Source organism: Panthera pardus, unplaced genomic scaffold, assembly GCF_024362965.1.
Source record: "Panthera pardus isolate Hobbes unplaced genomic scaffold, ASM2436296v1 HiC_scaffold_8, whole genome shotgun sequence".
Classification (NCBI taxonomy): domain Eukaryota; kingdom Metazoa; phylum Chordata; class Mammalia; order Carnivora; family Felidae; genus Panthera; species Panthera pardus.
In genome coordinates this window covers 4,051,838-4,069,507 of record NW_026527013.1, presented here as the reverse complement: position 1 = coordinate 4,069,507, position 17,670 = coordinate 4,051,838, and the positions used below count along the sequence as shown (strand labels likewise).

Genomic DNA, 17,670 nt, shown 5'->3' with positions numbered 1-17,670 from the left:
TTTTTAGTTTTTTGCTAACGTTTCTTACTTTGAGAGCGAGGGAGAGTGTCTGAGCAGGGCAGCGGCAGAGAGAGAGAGGGAGACATAGAATCCGACGCAGGCTCCAGGGTCCGAGCTGTCAGCACAGAGCCAGAAGCGGGCCTCCAACCCACGGACCTGGAGATCACGACCTGAGGGACACTCAACCGACTGAGCCACCCGGGCACCCCTCCATTCTATTTTATACTGTATTTATTTGGAAAAAATGTTTTTTTCCACACACGGCAAAACACTTGAAGTTAGTTTTTAACGCGCATTCGGACGTAGTTTCCCGTGTTTGTGCCCGTGGGCCGCTCTGCTATCCCCGGGCATCGAGCAGTTGGCAAAAATGGCCACAAGCCTGCAGTTCCTTCCTGACGGTTCGAGATGTGGCAGAGACCTCCCGGGGGAGTGAGGGCTCTGCCTCTCAAGAGGATATTGTCCCTACCGCGGTTTTCCGAGAGTCGTGCCCGTCCGCCTGCCGCCAGGCTGGTTGGTTTTGTGTGCAAGTCTGAAGAGGTGTGAGCTGCCGCCCGAGTCCCAGGAACTCAAGTTTGGTAACCGTGTTTTTCAACAGAACCGTGATTAAGAAGGAAGAGAAGTTGGAGAAAAAGGAGGAAAAAAAGCCTGAAGACATTAAGAAGGAAGAAAAGGAAGAGGATGAGCCGAAACCAGGACCTGCAAATCGGTCGAGAGTCACCAAATCAGGTGAGCAGAGCTTTCCACGTGCCCACAAAAAGGGAGGAGCTCGGTGGGGGGGAGGTGGACCGCGGGTTCTGTTGACAGGCGGCTCTGAACGCATCGCAGCCCCAGGGTGACGTGGCCTGAAGGAGTGTCTGGTGACGTCACACACGTGGGGACGCTCCCCCCGGTGACTTCTGCTCACTGGCAGCCCCGCGACTAGGCCTCTCGCTCTTCTGCGTAACATTTGGCAGGAGCGCAGACGGGTATGCGTGGGAGATGCGTCCTGGTTCTTGAAACTGATTTGATGCAGTTATGCAGGCGTGTGGTCAGGCTTCTCCTGCGCGTGTGTTAAAGGCAGATAGAGTCAAAACCGGAGATACGGTGCAAACCTCAGAACCTCTGTTCCCGTTGACGTAGCTGCACTTGGGGCGTGCCACCTCTTGACATTTTGTAAAGTTCATCGTGTTCCGCGCCTTCAGATTTGCATGAGGCTCCACGGAATGTCGTCTGGAAAAAATAAAACCAATTCTCCCTGCGCTTCCCTCCTCTCCTCCCCAATAAAACAAGCAAAATTCAGCCGTCTGGGGCATTGGAACTGGGTACAGCGCATTACAGAGCGTTACAAATTGGATCTTTGGCGTTTGGTGTAATTTACCGGCAGTCTCACGAGGAACGTGTTTTTAAAATGCTCCTCAAGTATGGCAGATCTCCCCGAATCAGGAATAGTCCTGGTGGTTAGAGTCTGGTTATTGTGTCATCGAGGGGAAGATTCTATTTGGAGGCCTTTATTGCTGTGGATGAACGAAGGGAAGCCCAACCGTCCGATTGCGACGAGGGCCTGAATCCTGCAGAGCGTTCCAGGATGTGGAGGAGAAAAAAAATCAAAATTGGTTCTCCTGGAGCTGCTAGGATTTAGCGCGAGGGTAAAGGAAGCTTGTGGGTTGGATGTGTGTGCGTTGCAGAACGCGCCTTGGCTTAGATTTACGTTGCAAGATGTGGGGAAATCCCAGCCGCGTCGTTCCAGGTGAGCAGAGACCTGGAGGGCCTCGTGTCGGCAGTGGGTGCTTCGTGTCCGAACGGGAAGGAGGAGGAGACACGGAGGCTCCAGACGTTAGCGTTAGTCACTCGAGGGAGCCTGGCGGGCCCCCGGTCAGCCCGTGTGCTGCCTGCTCTTTGGAAGTGGGGGCCTCGGCAGGTTTTCACAGATGCCTGGTTTTTTGTTTTTTTCCCTGAAGGAAGCAGAGGAATGGAACGGACAGTCGTGATGGATAAATCGAAAGGAGAGCCTGTCATTAGCGTGAAAACCACAAGCAGGTCAAAAGAGAGAGTAAGTATTGCTTCTGCCGTCTCAGGTCCAACTGATCTGAGCACTGTGATCTACACACGAAAACAGCTTTGTTTCGCCTTTTTCAAGTTTTCGGAGCCCTTGGATGTGTTCAGAAGGCATGTTATTAGCCGTCGGATGGTACGTACAGACACAGAGATTCTACAACTTATTTCCAAACAGCACCGAGTGTTTTCACTTCACACGATGTGTTGACCCCGATTCTCTGTCAGGTTACGCCATCTTCTGGAAGAATTGATTCGCAGAAAGCTGACCGTTGAGTAGAACGGGCAGGACCCAGGCTGTTCAAGTCAGAAGGCAGGTTCTGCTCTTTGGTTAACCTAGTGGTAGCTGATTCGTCGCTTCGGGCGATGCTTCATCTTCTGTGAGGTTAACAAGAAAGAAAACGGAGTCCGCTGGAAAATCGACTCACGTTGTCAGAGCGCGGACCTCCATTTCTTAAGTGGTACACGTAGCTGGACCAGCTAGTGGTTCCTCGTTTTGTTTTTTCCACTCCGAAAAACAAACCCCTCTGCTCACCACCTGAAGGTTCTAGCTCAACCATTCATGAGAGCCGGCCCCTTCCAGTGAATGCCGAGCTAGCAGTATTCATCCAAGAATCTTTGTGGTGCTGAGATTTATTTTTGAAATGAACGTTTGGTTTCTAATCCATCCCTTCTTGACGTCATTTTCCTTTTGGGGTACGTGAAAACCATAAAGACACTAAGGTAGAAAAATCTCTCAAGGAAGCCTAGATAAACCATAATCTCACCACCTAAGTAACTCTGACGTTAAAAAAATAAATAGTAACACGCACACGATGAGAACATTCAGATCTTCAGGTCGTATAGGAGGATGACAACAGAAGTAGGACACAAGCCTCTTCGCTTTCACGTGGACTCCTCGCACTTCCTTTCTTTTCTCTTCGAGAGAGAGAGCACGAGTGGGGAAGGGGCAGAGAGAGAATCGCAGGCAGGCTCCACGCTCGGCACAGAGCCCGATTGGGGGCTCAATCTCATAACCCGAGGCAAAATGAAGAGCCGGAGGCTCACCCAGCTGAGCACCAAGCCTGTACACTGGATTTCGAAATAATGGTAGTTTCACAGGAAGTTGCAGAAATAGCACAGAGGTCCTGCGTGCCCTTCCCCCAGCTTTCCCCAGTGACTTCTTTTGTGTCACTGTAGCACGGTAGCGAAGCCAGGATGGTGACATTGGTATCCGGCGTGTGTGTGCCTACGTAATGCTGGGACTTTTCTGTTACTGGTGTGGACCGCTGTGAGCACCGCCATCAGGATACAGGACTAGCCCGTCACCACAGAGATCCCCTGCCTGTCACACCCATGCCACCAGCCCATCTCCAGCCCTGGGAACACCGGTTGTCTGTTTCCCATCTCTGGAATGTTGTTGTTCTGAGAACGTGGAGTCGTGCAGCACGTGACCACAGCATGGTGCCCTGGAGAGCCATCCGGGGTGCACAGGTGTTGTCCTTTCTCTTTAGGAAGCCGTGATCGTCTTAACCAGGCTCTTGGTTACGGACGCTTGGTTGTCTCTCGTCCCCTGCTGAGAACTGCTGTGGCGGGACGTTTGTGTGCACACCCCTTAGCATACTGTGGGTTTCTAGGTGCAGAGGGACACGGATGTCATTCTTTGGGATGGGTGTTAGCAGAGTGCCCTTCCGGAAGGCAGCAGGATACTACAGTCCGTGGCTGCGTCCGGTGCCCTGGCCGCTAGTAAGTGGGAGGTGGTGAGCCCAGGACTCTGACCCCGAGACCCCGGTGCTGCGCTGGCCTCGGCACGAGGTTGCACCCTCACCTGGACACTTAGGGTGTCTGTCCCCCTGCCTTCTACCTACAGTGTGTGTGATCAGACTCCAGTCATTTTGCCCGTCTCCTCGACAAAGGGGGGTCATCGTGGTATTTTGGGTTATGGATCTTTCTGTGATGAGATGGTCCTCTCTTTTTTTGGTTGTTTTTTTGGTAAAATTTCTGTTCAAAACTTCTGCCTGTTTTTCTCCCACCACCCACGAGGCAATTAAGAAAGTAAGCTAAGGAAATTTTTTTTAAATGTCTCCCAGGCCTATTCTCTAGAGACTCTGAGGCTGTGGGTCAGCAGATAGCCCTGCGTTCTGAGCTATAAAAGCTTCCTGGGAGAGTGATCGTGGGCAGCTTGGGTGTTGTGGCCCCTGAAGGCCTCAGGCAGGAATAGGAGTCAGTAGTTAAGGTTTCGTGCCCTGTCCTGGAAATGAGAGTGGCACGGAAGTTGCCCGTTAATGCTCTGGAGCTGATGAGGAGCGCTCTTTTACGTTAAGCATCTTTGACCTGTTCTGTTCGAAGGCTGCCTGCCTGAGGCCCGAGTCAGCGGCTGAGAAGTGTGGTCCGTCATGCAGCCGTGCATCCAGCATGCACGTGCCCCGTGGCTCTGTGAGGCCTTGTTCTAGACTACACACAGTCCTGGGCTCTGCCGCACTAAAGAAACCTGCCTGTAGGTTTTGTGGGGTGTCATCCCCCCTTCCCCTTCCATGACGCCCTTTGTTGGCAGGCCTTCCCGGAAACCACGTGGGACAGAAGAATTTTTGTCTACCCTAGATACGCAAATGTAACTTTCACCGTGCGTCTGTTGGCATTTTTCTGATGTTAACCGGCCAATTTTGGTAAACAGAGCTCCAAGAGTCAGGATCGCAAATCGGAAAGCAAGGAGAAGAGAGACATCTTGTCATTTGATAAAATCAAAGAGCAAAGGGAGCGTGAACGCCAGAGGCAGCGGGAACGGGAGATCCGAGAGACGGAGAGGCGGCGGTGAGTGGGTCCTGGCAGGCTGGCCGGTTGGTGGGCTCCCCTGGGGGTGCTCGGCCTTTCTCCCTGAGCGAGTCTCCTGCCCGCCCAGGCTCGATGACTGCCTCGTGTGTCCCCGGAGACAGAAGGGCCAGGGTGGCGAGGGCCGGCGGTCAGCCTCGGCACGGCGATCGTCAGAGCTGGAGTCTGTCTAGCGGCACCACTCCTGGGGCCTGGTGGGCCCCGGCACGTGGAGTGAGCTCATCCACGCGTGGCTTTGGTGGGAGGGTCTCCAGTGTTGAGGTCTCAGTCTTCGCTGCCGAACCGCATGTAGATAAGATCGCAAGTGCAGCCAAGGGATGTGGTGCTTTTGTTAGAGGTGTTACTCAGAGGAGTAGCGTTCTCAGGCGGCCTCGGTCCCACAAGACGTTCTTTGCCACGCACACCTTTTTTTGTTGAGACAGTTTATGGAAGTAGGCCTGCCGTTCCCAGTTTCGCCTTCTGCCGTTTTCCGTCCGTAGCTCCCTTGTCATTTTGCTTCACGTGCTGCTCGGCAGAACGAAAGCCTCCCGCCTCACAGCATGGCATTAGGAGAACTTGTCTGAGTGAAAGCGGGTCGTGGAGAAGCTGCTCCGGTTGTGCTATATTTGCTTTCCCGAGTGGTGTGGTTCTGGTCTCTCTGCATATGTAGCTTTAGAAAGTAGAAGCACCATTCAGATGTCTTTTGTTTCCGACTGGCTCCCAACGGCTTTGGAGCCTTTCCAGTCGCTGAGGGCGGGCACGAGGAGTGACAGCGACTCCTTTCTGGGATGCAGAGGGGGTGTACCCTGTCCCTGTCTCCCCCTGTTCCTGCCACCACCACCACCACCACCACTACCACCACCACCACCACCACCACCCCCCCCCCCCCCCCCCAGCTTCCAGGATGCAGGGGCCGGTGACAGGAGACCTGGTGCCGGGCCGCATAGCATCGGCCCCCTTTGCTCATGCCTAGCCTTCCTCTGGCCCCACAGTCCCCCAGGTCTGCTCAGACGCTGTCATTAGCACACGCAGCCGCCTTGGAGGGAAAGGGTGAGGGAGGACGGCTGTTTCGGGGCATCGCTCAGTTACTTGTTCCTCCAGGGTTTTCTGTGTGCACGGCGGCTTTCATAGTAGCAGTTCTCCCCTTTTCTTACTCTTCTCCCTTTATTTAAAAAAAAATTTTTTTTTAATGTTTGTTTATTTTTGAGACGGAGACAGAGCATGAGTGGGGGAGGGTCAGAGAAAGAGGGAGACACAGAATCTGAAACAGGCTCCGAGCTCTGAGCTGTCAGCACAGAGCCCGACGCGGGGCTCGAACCCACGAACCGTGAGATCATGACCTGAGCCGAAGTCGGACACTTAACCCACCGAGCCACCCAGGCGCCCCACTCTCCTCCCTTTAATGTGTGGCTTAGTCCTCCTGGCCTGGACACCAGGCTGGGTCTCTTCGCCCCCTCCCTGCCCGCGCACCCTTGGCTTTGCTTTTGTGAGAAGGGAGAGTCCGGAGGTTGGGGTTCGTGGCCCGGCCCGGCGCGCGGTCACGGGGGCGCGCGCGGGGACGTCAGGGCGGCCTTGCGTGTGTGTCCCCGCAGCGAGCGGGAGCAGCGTGAGCGGGAGCAGCGCCTGGAGGCCTTCCACGAGCGGAAGGAGAAGGCGCGCCTGCAGCGGGAGCGCCTGCAGCTCGAGTGCCAGCGGCAGCGCCTGGAGCGCGAGCGCATGGAGCGGGAGCGGCTGGAGCGCGAGCGCATGCGCGTGGAGCGCGAGCGCCGCAAGGAGCAGGAGCGCATCCACCGGGAGCGCGAGGAGCTGCGGCGCCAGCAGGAGCAGCTGCGCTACGAGCAGGAGCGGCGGCCGGTGCTGCGGAGGCCCTACGAGGACGGCCGGTGAGGACCCGGCCTCGGCTGCCCCCCTGCCCTGGAAAGTCGGGGCCCCGGTGCCTCCGGACGCCGTCGCGGGGCTCTGCGGTGTTTGCCTGAGTTACTCGCAAAGTCTTGACGGTGGCCGCTTGCTGAAGGGGTCGCCGTGCTGTGGCTTAGCAAGGCCTCCCGTCGCATCCACGCTGTGGTTCCCGGTGGGGCGGTGGCTAGGCCCGCGCTCGCCGCGGCCGCCGGTCAGCCAGGGATGGGGAGAGGCACCGGGCTGCACTCGGAAGAAGAAATTGCCTTCCCGTTCACAAAGTAGGTTTATTGGTCTCCAGCTCCTCTGAGCTTCATAATTGACGGTCACCCATCACCCCACCACCCGTGAGCCTAGTTTTCTGGTAAAAAATCAGGAGGAAGATAATTGGATGCCATCTTGAGCCGTATGCAGTTCACTATCACCCGATCTAATTCCCTTTGCTTTTGCAAAAAAAAAACTCAGAGGGAGGTTCAGGTTACCATAGAAGACAGGAAGGTGAAAATGTGGCAACTCAGAATGCCATTCCAGAAGAATCAAATATTTCATTTCACTTGCATCTGAGCTCATGCGGGGATCAAGGTATTAACAGCCTTGTGATACAATTAGCTCCCAGCAGCCCTCCTTTCAGGACTGTCAGATGAGAATGCCGGCATGCCTCTTGGCAGTTTGGGGGATTTTAATTTATCAAATCAAAGCGATAATGATTGAATGTTTAGAGATTAGCCCTGCAGGACATTTTAAATGATACCGGGTCTGGAGAGAGCTCCTCTCCCCACCTCCACCCCCTTCCCTATTTCCCTCGTTCTCGCTCATAAATGCAATTCATATCCTTTTAAAAACAAAAAACAGGCGAGATGATGCTTATTGGCCGGAAGGAAAGCGTGTGGCCATGGAGGACAGGTACCGCCCAGACTTCCCTCGGCCCGATCACCGCTTCCACGACTTTGACCATCGAGACCGGGCCCAGTACCAGGACCACGTGGCTGACAGGTCAGCACCCACCGTCTCCCGAAGCCACGGACACAGCCAACTGAGCCCGGTGCAGGGATAGGTCTCTGTTCATTCTCTGATGTCTCATTTACTTGTGAGGCTCCTGCTGGCTGGCTGACCGACCGGCTGCGCGTGGGATTTAGAAGCACAGGCCTTGAGCAGGATGTTGGACTCGGGGCTCACTTAGGGTGTCCTCAGCTTGTATGGCGGGAAGGCCCTCCACTCCTTTCACTCGTTGTCCCCTTCACGGATCGGGGGTTTGGGGCGATTCCTATGTCTCAGCGCCCCACGGCCCACTCTCTGGGCCTCACGGCTCCCCGGGGCTCTCGCCCAGCCTCTGCTCCTCCGCCTTGTCCCTCCTTGTTTTTATGGTGAGGATGCCGTTTACAGAACTTTTCAGAAAGGCACCTGAGTCTGTGCAGGCAGGGCAGGCTGGCGTCCACATCCATGGGGTTCCCTGACTGACACGGGCTCCTGCGTTGGCATACTGTGTAAGAACTGACCGGACAACGTGGGAGAGTTTTTACTAGGCTGGCTGTGTCTGAGAAGATTTTTTTTTTTTTTTTAGCTGGTTCCTTTGTCAGTGTCTTCTTAAATGAGAAATATATATATATAGTTTATTAGAAAGGCAGCCCTCGATTTTCTAGTTCAAGAATTCTCTCTCTGGGGTTCTCATCATGGTCCCCTGGGCCGCATATCCCTGAACCAATTCTCCGTTCGTTAGCTCTTCCGTAAGGGAAGGGAGAGCAGGGGGGAGATGGGCTGAGAAGCCACTCATTTAATGAATCATGCCTGGAGTTGGTTTGAGAATCCTGTGAATCCTGTGTACTGACTGGGTCAAACCAGAGGTTAGGGATCCTCTAAAGGCTTCTTGTTAGACCCTAGATTTTGTCACCAGTCCAGATATATTAGTCTTTGGCTTCATGGTGGGCCTCTGTTTCTGAGATCCCTCCAAGGGACTTTAGTTCAGTAAAATTTTTATTCCCACCTTCTTAGGATCCAGCTTCACTCCTACTCCCTGGAAGAAGGCTTTAGATGTAAGCCAGCTTTTTTTCACAGGCCAGCATATTACAGTTCTTACTTGGTGAAATAGAATAAGTACCCCAATTGTGGAAAACACTCGTGTGTGGCCTGCCGAAATGTTGTCTAGTGCCATCGGCAGCTGTTGGAATGAGATGTTTCCCTTTTGCAGGAGGGAAGGTTCAAGGTCGGTGATGGGAGAGCGAGATGGGCAAGTAAGTAAAACCCGGCCCCAAGCCTGGGGGCACCCTGCTTCTGTGTTGGGGTGGGCGAGGGTGAGTGAAGTGTGCATAATTGTTTTCTGATTACGGAGTTGTACGTGTGTTTCCAATACATAGGGTTTTATTTGTTCAGTTGGCTCTAGTAGATTGCAAGCATCTCTGGGTCGTCCACTTGCTTAGAGTGCCTTCGAGTCTCAGTATTGTGAGCTGCCCCACAATATCCCAAATGGGGGAGGCGTTTTGCCTGTGTTGGGGCGGGGGAGGGGTCCTGTGTCTCTGGCAATCTGCAGGTGCCCTGTGAGGGATGCTCAGAGAAAAGGGGAGCTCTCCAAGAGAGAGGTAGGGGATGGGCATCAGAATCATGCCTGTTTAAAATACCGGGGTGTTTTTTGAGGGAACATCATGCGATTATGTCTCGCTACAAAGACGTGCTGGGTTTTTGAGCACAGGATTGGTTGGCGGTTGGCCAGGGGCACGGAGTGGCTCCCCTCCTCAGCACCTGCCTCCAGTGTCACATAGACAGGCCTCTGCTGCCTCCATAGAATGGTGCCCACAGGGGTCTGAGGGCACTGCCTGTCCCGGGGTGTGGGAGGGGCCCTCCTGGCATCAGCAAGAAGGAAGTGCCCTGATTCTTCTGGGGAGGACTAAGTGATCCTCTCAGAGGACCCTTCAGCAGAGCCATCAAATGCCATCAAGTGCAGGGCTCTCCGAGCTCACAGGGCCAGAGAGGCCTCTGCTGGCACTTTATGTGGTGCCAGAGATGGAGGTCTAGGGGTGCCCAAGAGTTCTCGAGCAAGGAGGAGATCAGGAAGCAGAGGGCCCACCAGGAGCTTCTGTGGCCTCGTCAGGGTTGGGAGCAGAGCATCCGGTGAGGTGTGCGGTTTGGAAGGGGCCTGGACAGGTCCCCTTGGGGCCACACCCCGGCCGGCTGCAGCGGGATCTGCAGGTTCACAGGCCCGTCCAAGAACGGCATGGTTAGGGTGCCCTGTCCCTCTTGTGCCTTCCAGCACTACTCAGATGAACGCCACGGCCACGGAGGACCACCAGAGCGCCATAGCCGAGACTCCCGAGACGGCTGGGGGGGCTACGGCTCCGACAAGAGGATGAGTGAGGGCCGGGGGCCGCCGCCCCCACCCAGGTAAGCAGCGGGCAGCTCTGGGGGTCCCTGTCTGCTGAGGAACACCGCCCTGGATCCTTTCGTAGACTTGCCCCAGGACATCCCCGCCGCTGTCCCCCAGGGGCCTGTAGGTGTTTTTAAGGCAGGTCTTTGCATGTCAGAAGGTTCTGCCTCATCTCGAGGTGGGTTTTCAGGGGTTGAGCGAAGGGTGCACCACTCCGGTAGAGGAGCGATGAAAAGTCGTCTTCCCCAGGTGACCCGTTGAGCTCTCGGTCCTTGAATGCCATTTTGTCCGTTTTGCCTTAAATGTCCGTGGGAAATGTAACCGGGGAGCTCCTCTGCAGACGAGAGGGGACACTGAGCACCGTCACTGTAGGGCTGGGTGGCTGTCACCCCATGCGGGGCAGTCTCGCCTTCACCCTCGAGGACAGGTGTTGGGGGCTCTGATGGGCTTCTCGCCCGCGGCTCTGCGCACTGGCCGGCCTGGCAGCTGGTACTCTGACCGTTCCAGACTCAGCCTGAGTCTGGGAAGCTTTCCTGGACACGCCTGGTGGCTGCTGGTGGCCGCACATTGGACTTGTGTTTTGGTTTGAATCACCTGGACTTTCTGTCTGAAACTTTTTTTTTTTTTTTAAACAGCTCTCTTGAGCTTTATTCACGTGCCGTATATAGTTCATCCACCTGAAGTGTGCGATTTGATGTTTTTTAATGTATTCAAGAGTTGTACGCTCATCACCACAGTCCACCCCCGAGGGAAGCTCCATTAGCAGTCAGTCCCGGTCCCTCCCCACCCCGCAGCCCCTGCACCCCCGATCCACCATCTGTCTCTGGGTTGGCCTGTTGTGGGCGTTTCACACAAGTGAAGTCACGTGTCACGGCCTTTTGTGTCCTGCTTCTTTCAGCGTAGTGTTTTCAAGGTCCGGTCACACGGTCACCTGGGTCAGAGCCGTATTCCTTCTTGGGGTTCGGTAACAGGCCACATGTGGGGAGAGCACGTTTTGCGTCTCCCGCTCATGAGCTGCTGGCCATTGGGGTGGTTTCACCTTGGGGCTGTCAGAGGATCCTGCTGCTAAGCGTATTCGTGCGCGGGTCTTCCCGTGAATGTGTTTCCCGCTCCCCTGGGGTAGATGACCAGGGGTGGACTCGCTGGGTCCCGGGGTCAGCCTGCCGCACTGTTGCCCGTTCTCACCAGCCACGTGTGAGGATCGCTGTCTCCGCGTCCTCCGAAGCGCCCAGCGTCTGTCCCTTTGCCACCGGCCAACCCAGCGGGTCGCGTGGAGGTCTCCCGTCCCATGCGCGTGGCTGCGCCGAGCTGCTCCGGGTGCTTACTGGCCACGTGGGTCTCCGCGGGGGCGTGTCGTCCTCACGCTTCGCCGTTGTCCCTCAGAAACGCGTGACATCGGGCGGGATCGGCCGTGCTACGGCCTCCCCGTGCAGGCACGTGGCACACTCTCCGGTCGGCTTTTTGTTTTGACGCAGGGCTGGACGTGACTGGGCGGAGCATCAGGAGCGCGTGTGGCCGGGTTCGGTGGACGCAGGCACGGCGGGCCGGGAGCACGCGCGGTGGCAAGGTACAGGCTGACCTGTGCCCAGGAGTAGAAGGAGGGTTCCCAGGACGCTCCCTGGGGACTGGTCCCTCCAGCGGTTGCAGAGGCTTCCAGGCACTTCCAAGAAGGGAGTGTGTGCAAAGCCTTTCTTTTCTTCCAGGTGGTGAGAGGGGCCTCTCTGGGCCCTCGGGGCCAGGACACATGGCAAATCGGGGCGGGATGTCGGGGTAAGAAGTTTTGCGCTCAGATAAAATTGATTTGTTCCCACTCCTCATTTCCTCTCCCTTCTTTGCACGTTTGGTCGGTTTGCCGGGTTGAATGTTTTGAAAACCAACCCGAAAAGCAGCTCTTGGCAGCTTGTGCAAGTCGGAGCTCAGTCTGTGGTTCTGATTTCCCTCACCTGGAAGAGCCAACGGGCCGTAAAGGCTGCACAGCCATGCGCTGCGCCCCAGAACGGTGAGAGCGGCAAGCACTTCAAGGGGACAAACGTGTGCCTTTGTTCCTAGGCGAGGCGGCTTTGCACAAGGCGGGCATTCCCAGGGTCACATGGTGCCCGGTGGCGGACTGGAAGGTGGACTGGCCGGCCAGGACCGGGGCAGCAGAGTTCCGCACCCCCACCCCCACCCCCACCCGTATCCCCACTTCACCCGCCGCTACTAAACCCCACTCCGAGTTTCCAGGTAGGCAGATGCACTGTTGAATCTCAGCCAGAGTTACCTTGAACTTGCGGAATCTTTTAAGAAACAAAAAGCAAATCCTGCCACCATGTTGTAGCTCAATACAATGTGAATTCACTTTTTTTTTTTTTTTTAATAAACGTGATCTCTGCCATTTTTAAGACAAGATTTCTGTTAATAAGGCATTCCATTTTCCATTAATAAAAGTTTATGGTTCGCACCGGTGTGTGTCGCACTGATTGCAGGACAGAGAACGCTTCCGACCTCAGCGGCACCGACGTGTGTGTAGAGGCTCCCGTACCCAGTTCTGCTGGCCTCCCCGGGGAGTGGGACGTCCATCTCCCCTCCTTACAGATGAGGAAACGGGTGTGGGCCACCTGCCCAAGGTCCTAGAGCTTGTAGGAGGTGGCAGGGCTGGGATCAGAACCAGGATTTCTTTTTATTTGGTAAATGTTCGTTTATTTTTGAGACCGAGGGAGACCGGGCGCGAGTGGAGGGAAGGAGCAGAGAGAGGGAGGCACAGAATGGGAAGCAGGCTCCGATATGTTGGCGCAGAGCCCGACGTGGGACTCGAACTCACCGTGCAATCGGGACCTGCCTGAGCCGAAGTCGGACATTTAACCTGAGGCACCCAAGTGCCCCAGAATTAGGATTTCTTAACGGCAGGTGGGGGGGGTGCATCGTGGGGCCTACAGACCAGTCGCTTCACCCCTCGAGCTGGTGTGCCTGGGGTGGGGGGCGTCCAGTGATGGTGTGCGGGCTTGGGGTCTGGCTGAGGGCAGTCCCTGCATTTAATATGTAATTTCCTCATTTGTCACTACAAACAGTTCTAATTTTCTTCGTCAAAGCCTGCCAGACAAGGCCTCTGGCCAGCCATAAGTGCCATACATGAGTCCTCTGACCCAGGCCCCTCCTGTGTGACTCCACAGGAAGAGTTTCTACCAGAGAACGGCTGAGCCCATGCCAGCCGAGAGCATAGGTGACCCCCGGTGCGGCACGCTGGGGCATCCAAGGGACCTGTGCCGGGGGGCGGGGAGGGGGTCTGGGGGTAAGCCGGAGGGCCTGCCTCCCACAAGTCCTGGCCGTGATCCGGCGTGGTGAGAGTTAACCTCAGTGCCGCCTGCTGGGAACCTGGATTCCCTTCGTAACTAGGACAGCCACCCCACAGGCTCCTGAACAATCACCAGTTCTCCCGGAGTAGCCTGTGTTCCCGCTGGGGTGTTTAGTTTTAAAAGAGCGATCTGAAAATCTGCCCAGCTTGCCGCGGAATCTAGACCGTTAAAGGCGGGTCAGCGCTGGCCTTTGGCGTCCTGCTCGTCTGAATTGCGGCAAGTAAATACCTCGTGGCCACCCCCACCACGGGGGCCCTCAGAGTCGTTTTCCAGTGACAGTTGGGCAAGATGCTGCCTCCGCGTCACCTCCTGCATGGGGCCCCGTCTCTTCTCTGCAAGTCAGAGTCTAGAAACGGGTCTGAGCTTCCCATGTTGGGTGATCAAAGCCATACCCGGCCTGGGGGTGTGGGTGAGACCCGTTTTGAGATCTTGTCACCTGGCTGCAGTTGAGCGACCGCCCTTCAGGGGGAAGGGGTGACCGAGGGTGTGACCCGTGGCCCTCAGGCGGGGCACCGCTGCTGAGCTGCCCCAGGGGAGCCTCGGAGAGCCGCGGGGGCGAGAACAGCCCCTTCCTAGTCAGCCGAGCCTGCAGCCTGGGTCTGGCTGACGTGGATGCAGCGTTTGCTAGGCCTGCGGGAACACAGTACTGGAGACGGGGTGCTTTGAGACCAGTCTATTCTCTCACGGTTCTGGAGGCCGGAAGTCCCGTGTCGTCTGGGCCGGTTCCTTACCAGGCTGTGAGAGAGTCCGTTCCGTACGCTCGCCCAGCTTTTAGGGGATCGCTGACCATCTTCGGCGTCCCTTGGCTTTGTCGACACGTCACCCTGAATTCCGCCTCCGCCATCGGCCTCCCTGTGCGCGTGTCCTTGGCCAAATTGCCCCTTGCTGTGCGCACGCTGGTCACGTGGGTTGGGGCCCACCCGAATGCCCTCATTTTAACTCCATCACTCACATAAGGGCTTTGTCCCCAAATACAGTCGCGTTCTGAGGCCCTGGAGGCCAGCGTTTCAACACAGCAACGGGGTTGGCAGAGTTTACCCCCCGTAAGTGCTCCTCACGGTTTTCATATACAGATCTTCCCAGGATGCAACTGCCTTTTTTTTTAGTTTATTTGTTTGCTTCGAGAGAGCACAAGCCGGGGAGGGGCAGAGAGAGAATCCCAAGCAGGCTCCGCACTGGCAACACAGAGCCCAACTTGGGGCTTGATCTCACGAACCCTGAGATCATGACCTGAGCTGAAATCAAGAGTCGAGCACTTAAACCTACCGAGCCACCCAGGCGTCCCCTCCGGGACGTGACTTCTGGGCAAGTGGAGCATCGCTCAACACTTGAGTCCAGGATCTTCCCATTTCTGTGACCAGAGCTGCTGGGGCTGCCGGGGTCTAAATGCCTCCCAGCCGCCTCCGCCCAGGATCGGAGCTGTGCGCGCGCATGCAACTTGAGCACCGGGTCACGTTCGCCCTATAACTGGGCCCTGCCCCTGAGCAGTGATAGTCTCTTCTTCTTTCTTGTGTTTGTGTCTGAAATGCATCGTATTTTTTTCTAATTGTAGTTGGGTTATATTAGGTCTGATTTTTATGTCAGGAGACGAGGTGGAACCAGGCGTGTGTTCTAGAAGGGGCCTGCTAGCAGGCATGGGGATTGTTTGCATTTTTGGCTCCTGTGAACGTTGCTTACGGTGAAGGCCGGAGTACGTGTATTTGCTCGCGCACGTTTCCCATTCTGGGTAGGTGCCTAGGCATGGGATTGCTGGCTCCTATGGTAATTCTGTGTTTAACTTTGGAGGAACCACCTGTTCTCCACAATGTGGAAAAGTTGCACCTTTTCCACGTCACCAACACGGGTTTTCTGGGGTTTATGACAGTCGTGTGTGGTGGTAAGGATAAACTGTGTCCATCCACGCACTGAACTGCCACCACGTGGACGGCCCTGGAGGTCACTGTGCACAGGGACAGAAGCCAGACACAGAAGGACACATCCCGCGTGACCCCACGCACAGGGGGTCCCCAGAGGAGTCCCGTCCGCAAGGGCAGAGAGTAGATGGTGGGAGCCGGGGGGGGGGGGTGGGCGGGGAGTCAGTGCTTCATGGGGACAGTCTCAGTTTGGGGAGATGGAAAGTTCTGGACACAGCTGGTGGGGGTGGCTGCACGACAGTGTGAATGTGCTTGGTGCTGCTGACCTGTGCACTTAGAAATGGTTACATTTTGGGGCGCCTGGGTGGCTCAGTCGGTTAAGCGTCCGACTTCGGCTCAGGTCACGATCTTGCGGTCCGTGAGTTCGAGCCCCGCGTCGGGCTCTGGGCTGATGGCTCAGAGCCTGGAGCCTGTTTCGGATTCTGTGTCTCCCTCTCTCTCTGCCCCTCCCCCGTTCATGCTCTGTCTCTCTCTGTCTCAAAAATAAATAAAACGTTAAAAATTTAAAAAAAAAAAAAAAAAAAAGAAATTTGATAAAGTCAACCACAAGTATACTTTAAAAAAAAAAAAAAAAGAAAAAGAAAAAAAAGAAATGGTTACATTTTATGTGTATTTTATCACAATTTAAAAAATGTTGAGAGAGAGACACCGAGCGCGAGCAGGGGAGGGTCAGAGAGAGAGGGAGACACAGAATCCGAAGCAGGCTCCAGGCTCCGAGCTGTCCGCACAGAGCCCGACGCGGGGCTCGAACCCACGAACCTCGAGATCATGACCTGAGCCGAAGTGAGACACTTGACCGACTGAGCCGCCCAGGGCCACTAAAAGTAATTTTTGAAGATGGGGGTTCTGTGGGTTACCACCGGATCAGGAAGCACTAGGTGTGGAGGCCAGGAGGGCGGGCTCAGGATCCACCCCATCTGCCTTGTCTTCCCGCAGGGAGTTCATGGTCCCTCTGCTTTGGCCTCCTTAACTGGAAGAAGAAAACAATAGTAGTATTTACCATAAAGAGTCTTTGCGAAGATTAAGTCAGTCAAATACGTGAAAAACTCAGAATTGTTGCTGCATACAGTAAGTGCTTAATGTTGACAGGCACTGGGAGGCCCTTGAGGAAAAGGTCCTGGGGTGGTGCTTGCTCGTGCTGTTCAGAGAACCTGGAAGAAGTTTTGAGGCCTGGAGAGAAGGAAGAAAGAAATTATCAGCTCCCCAAATAAAACCCACATCAGCATTAATACCTTATCAAATGTCTGCACGTCTACAAAAATGTGTCAACCTCATCAACTGCTAAATTTTGTACTCATACAGATTTCATTACATTTCAAAACAGTTGCTAGGTGAAATTTTCTCACTTTGCAGGAATTCCCAAGCCTGCATGATGATTGCCAGTCTTAAATTGTGTGTGTTACTTCTAGTCAAAAAAAATCTCAAACACAAAGTTATAAAAAGCCCTTTGGGTTTTAAAAAAAAAAAAAATACGGACACAAAAGTCGCCAGCTAGTGGGGACGTAGTGCCTCTAAAGCGATTTGCCGGAGGGGCGCCTGGGGGGCTCAGTCGGTGAATCGTCCGACTCCGGCTCAGGTCATGATCTCGCGGTTCGTGGGTTCGAGCCCCGCGTCGGGCTCTGTGCGGACCGCTCGGAGCCTGGAGCCTGCTTCCGATTCTGTGTCTCCCTCTCTCTCTGCCCCTAACCCACTCATGCTCTGTTTCTCTCTCAAAAATAAACATTGAAAAATTTTTCAAAAAATAAAGCGGCTTTCTGGGGGTGAGGGGTGGGGCCTCCACCGATATTCCTGGGGGCGTGCCCCCCCATCTCCCGCCCCCCCCCCCGGCCCCTACTCCCACCAGGTAAGATGCCCCCCTCTTGAGTCATATGGTCACAGGATGGTGAGAGTCATGGTTTGAATCTGGGCTGTCACCTTGTCAGGTGGGTCCACAGCTCAGCTCCGCCTCTGGAGCTGTGTGTCCTTGGGAAAGTGACTCACCCCTTCTGCAGCCCACTGCTTTCCCGTGTCTCAAAGGGGTGTGTGCTGCCTTCAGCCGGGCAGGATTTGACGGATGGCCACAGCAGGCCCACCCCACCCCGTGTGCTGGCAGCCTGCTTTGCTCGCTGGGGCGCCGGGTTCTCAGCAACAGTGATCTCCTCCTGTCCCCGGAGTGCTGTGCTCATTTTGGGATTGGAGCGTTTCACACAATACCTGCAGGATAACTGGGTGTGTGCGTTTTCCTGCGGCTGCCCTAACAAATTAAGACAAACTTAGTGACTCAAAACAGCACCAACTCATCATCCCCCGGTTTTGGAGGCCAGAAGCCCCACACTTCAGGGTGGGCAGGGCCGGTTCCCTGTGGAGGCTGCGGCAC

At 55.4% G+C, this 17,670-nt stretch overlaps 1 protein-coding gene across 1 annotated transcript in view; it reads left to right on the top strand.

The window, feature by feature from the left end:
* Window positions 1-12,509, top strand: part of SAFB2 (scaffold attachment factor B2) — a 32,768-nt gene extending 20,259 nt beyond the window's left edge. The window contains exons 12-21 of the mRNA XM_019430721.2: window positions 596-726; window positions 1,938-2,029; window positions 4,685-4,821; window positions 6,411-6,701; window positions 7,567-7,707; window positions 8,900-8,942; window positions 9,956-10,086; window positions 11,545-11,636; window positions 11,773-11,839; window positions 12,119-12,509. Of these exons, the coding sequence (XP_019286266.2) occupies window positions 596-726; window positions 1,938-2,029; window positions 4,685-4,821; window positions 6,411-6,701; window positions 7,567-7,707; window positions 8,900-8,942; window positions 9,956-10,086; window positions 11,545-11,636; window positions 11,773-11,839; window positions 12,119-12,272 (1,279 nt within the window). The 3' untranslated portion in view covers window positions 12,273-12,509. The remainder of the gene's footprint in view (window positions 1-595; window positions 727-1,937; window positions 2,030-4,684; window positions 4,822-6,410; window positions 6,702-7,566; window positions 7,708-8,899; window positions 8,943-9,955; window positions 10,087-11,544; window positions 11,637-11,772; window positions 11,840-12,118) is intronic.
* Window positions 12,510-17,670: the final 5,161 nt, after the last annotated feature.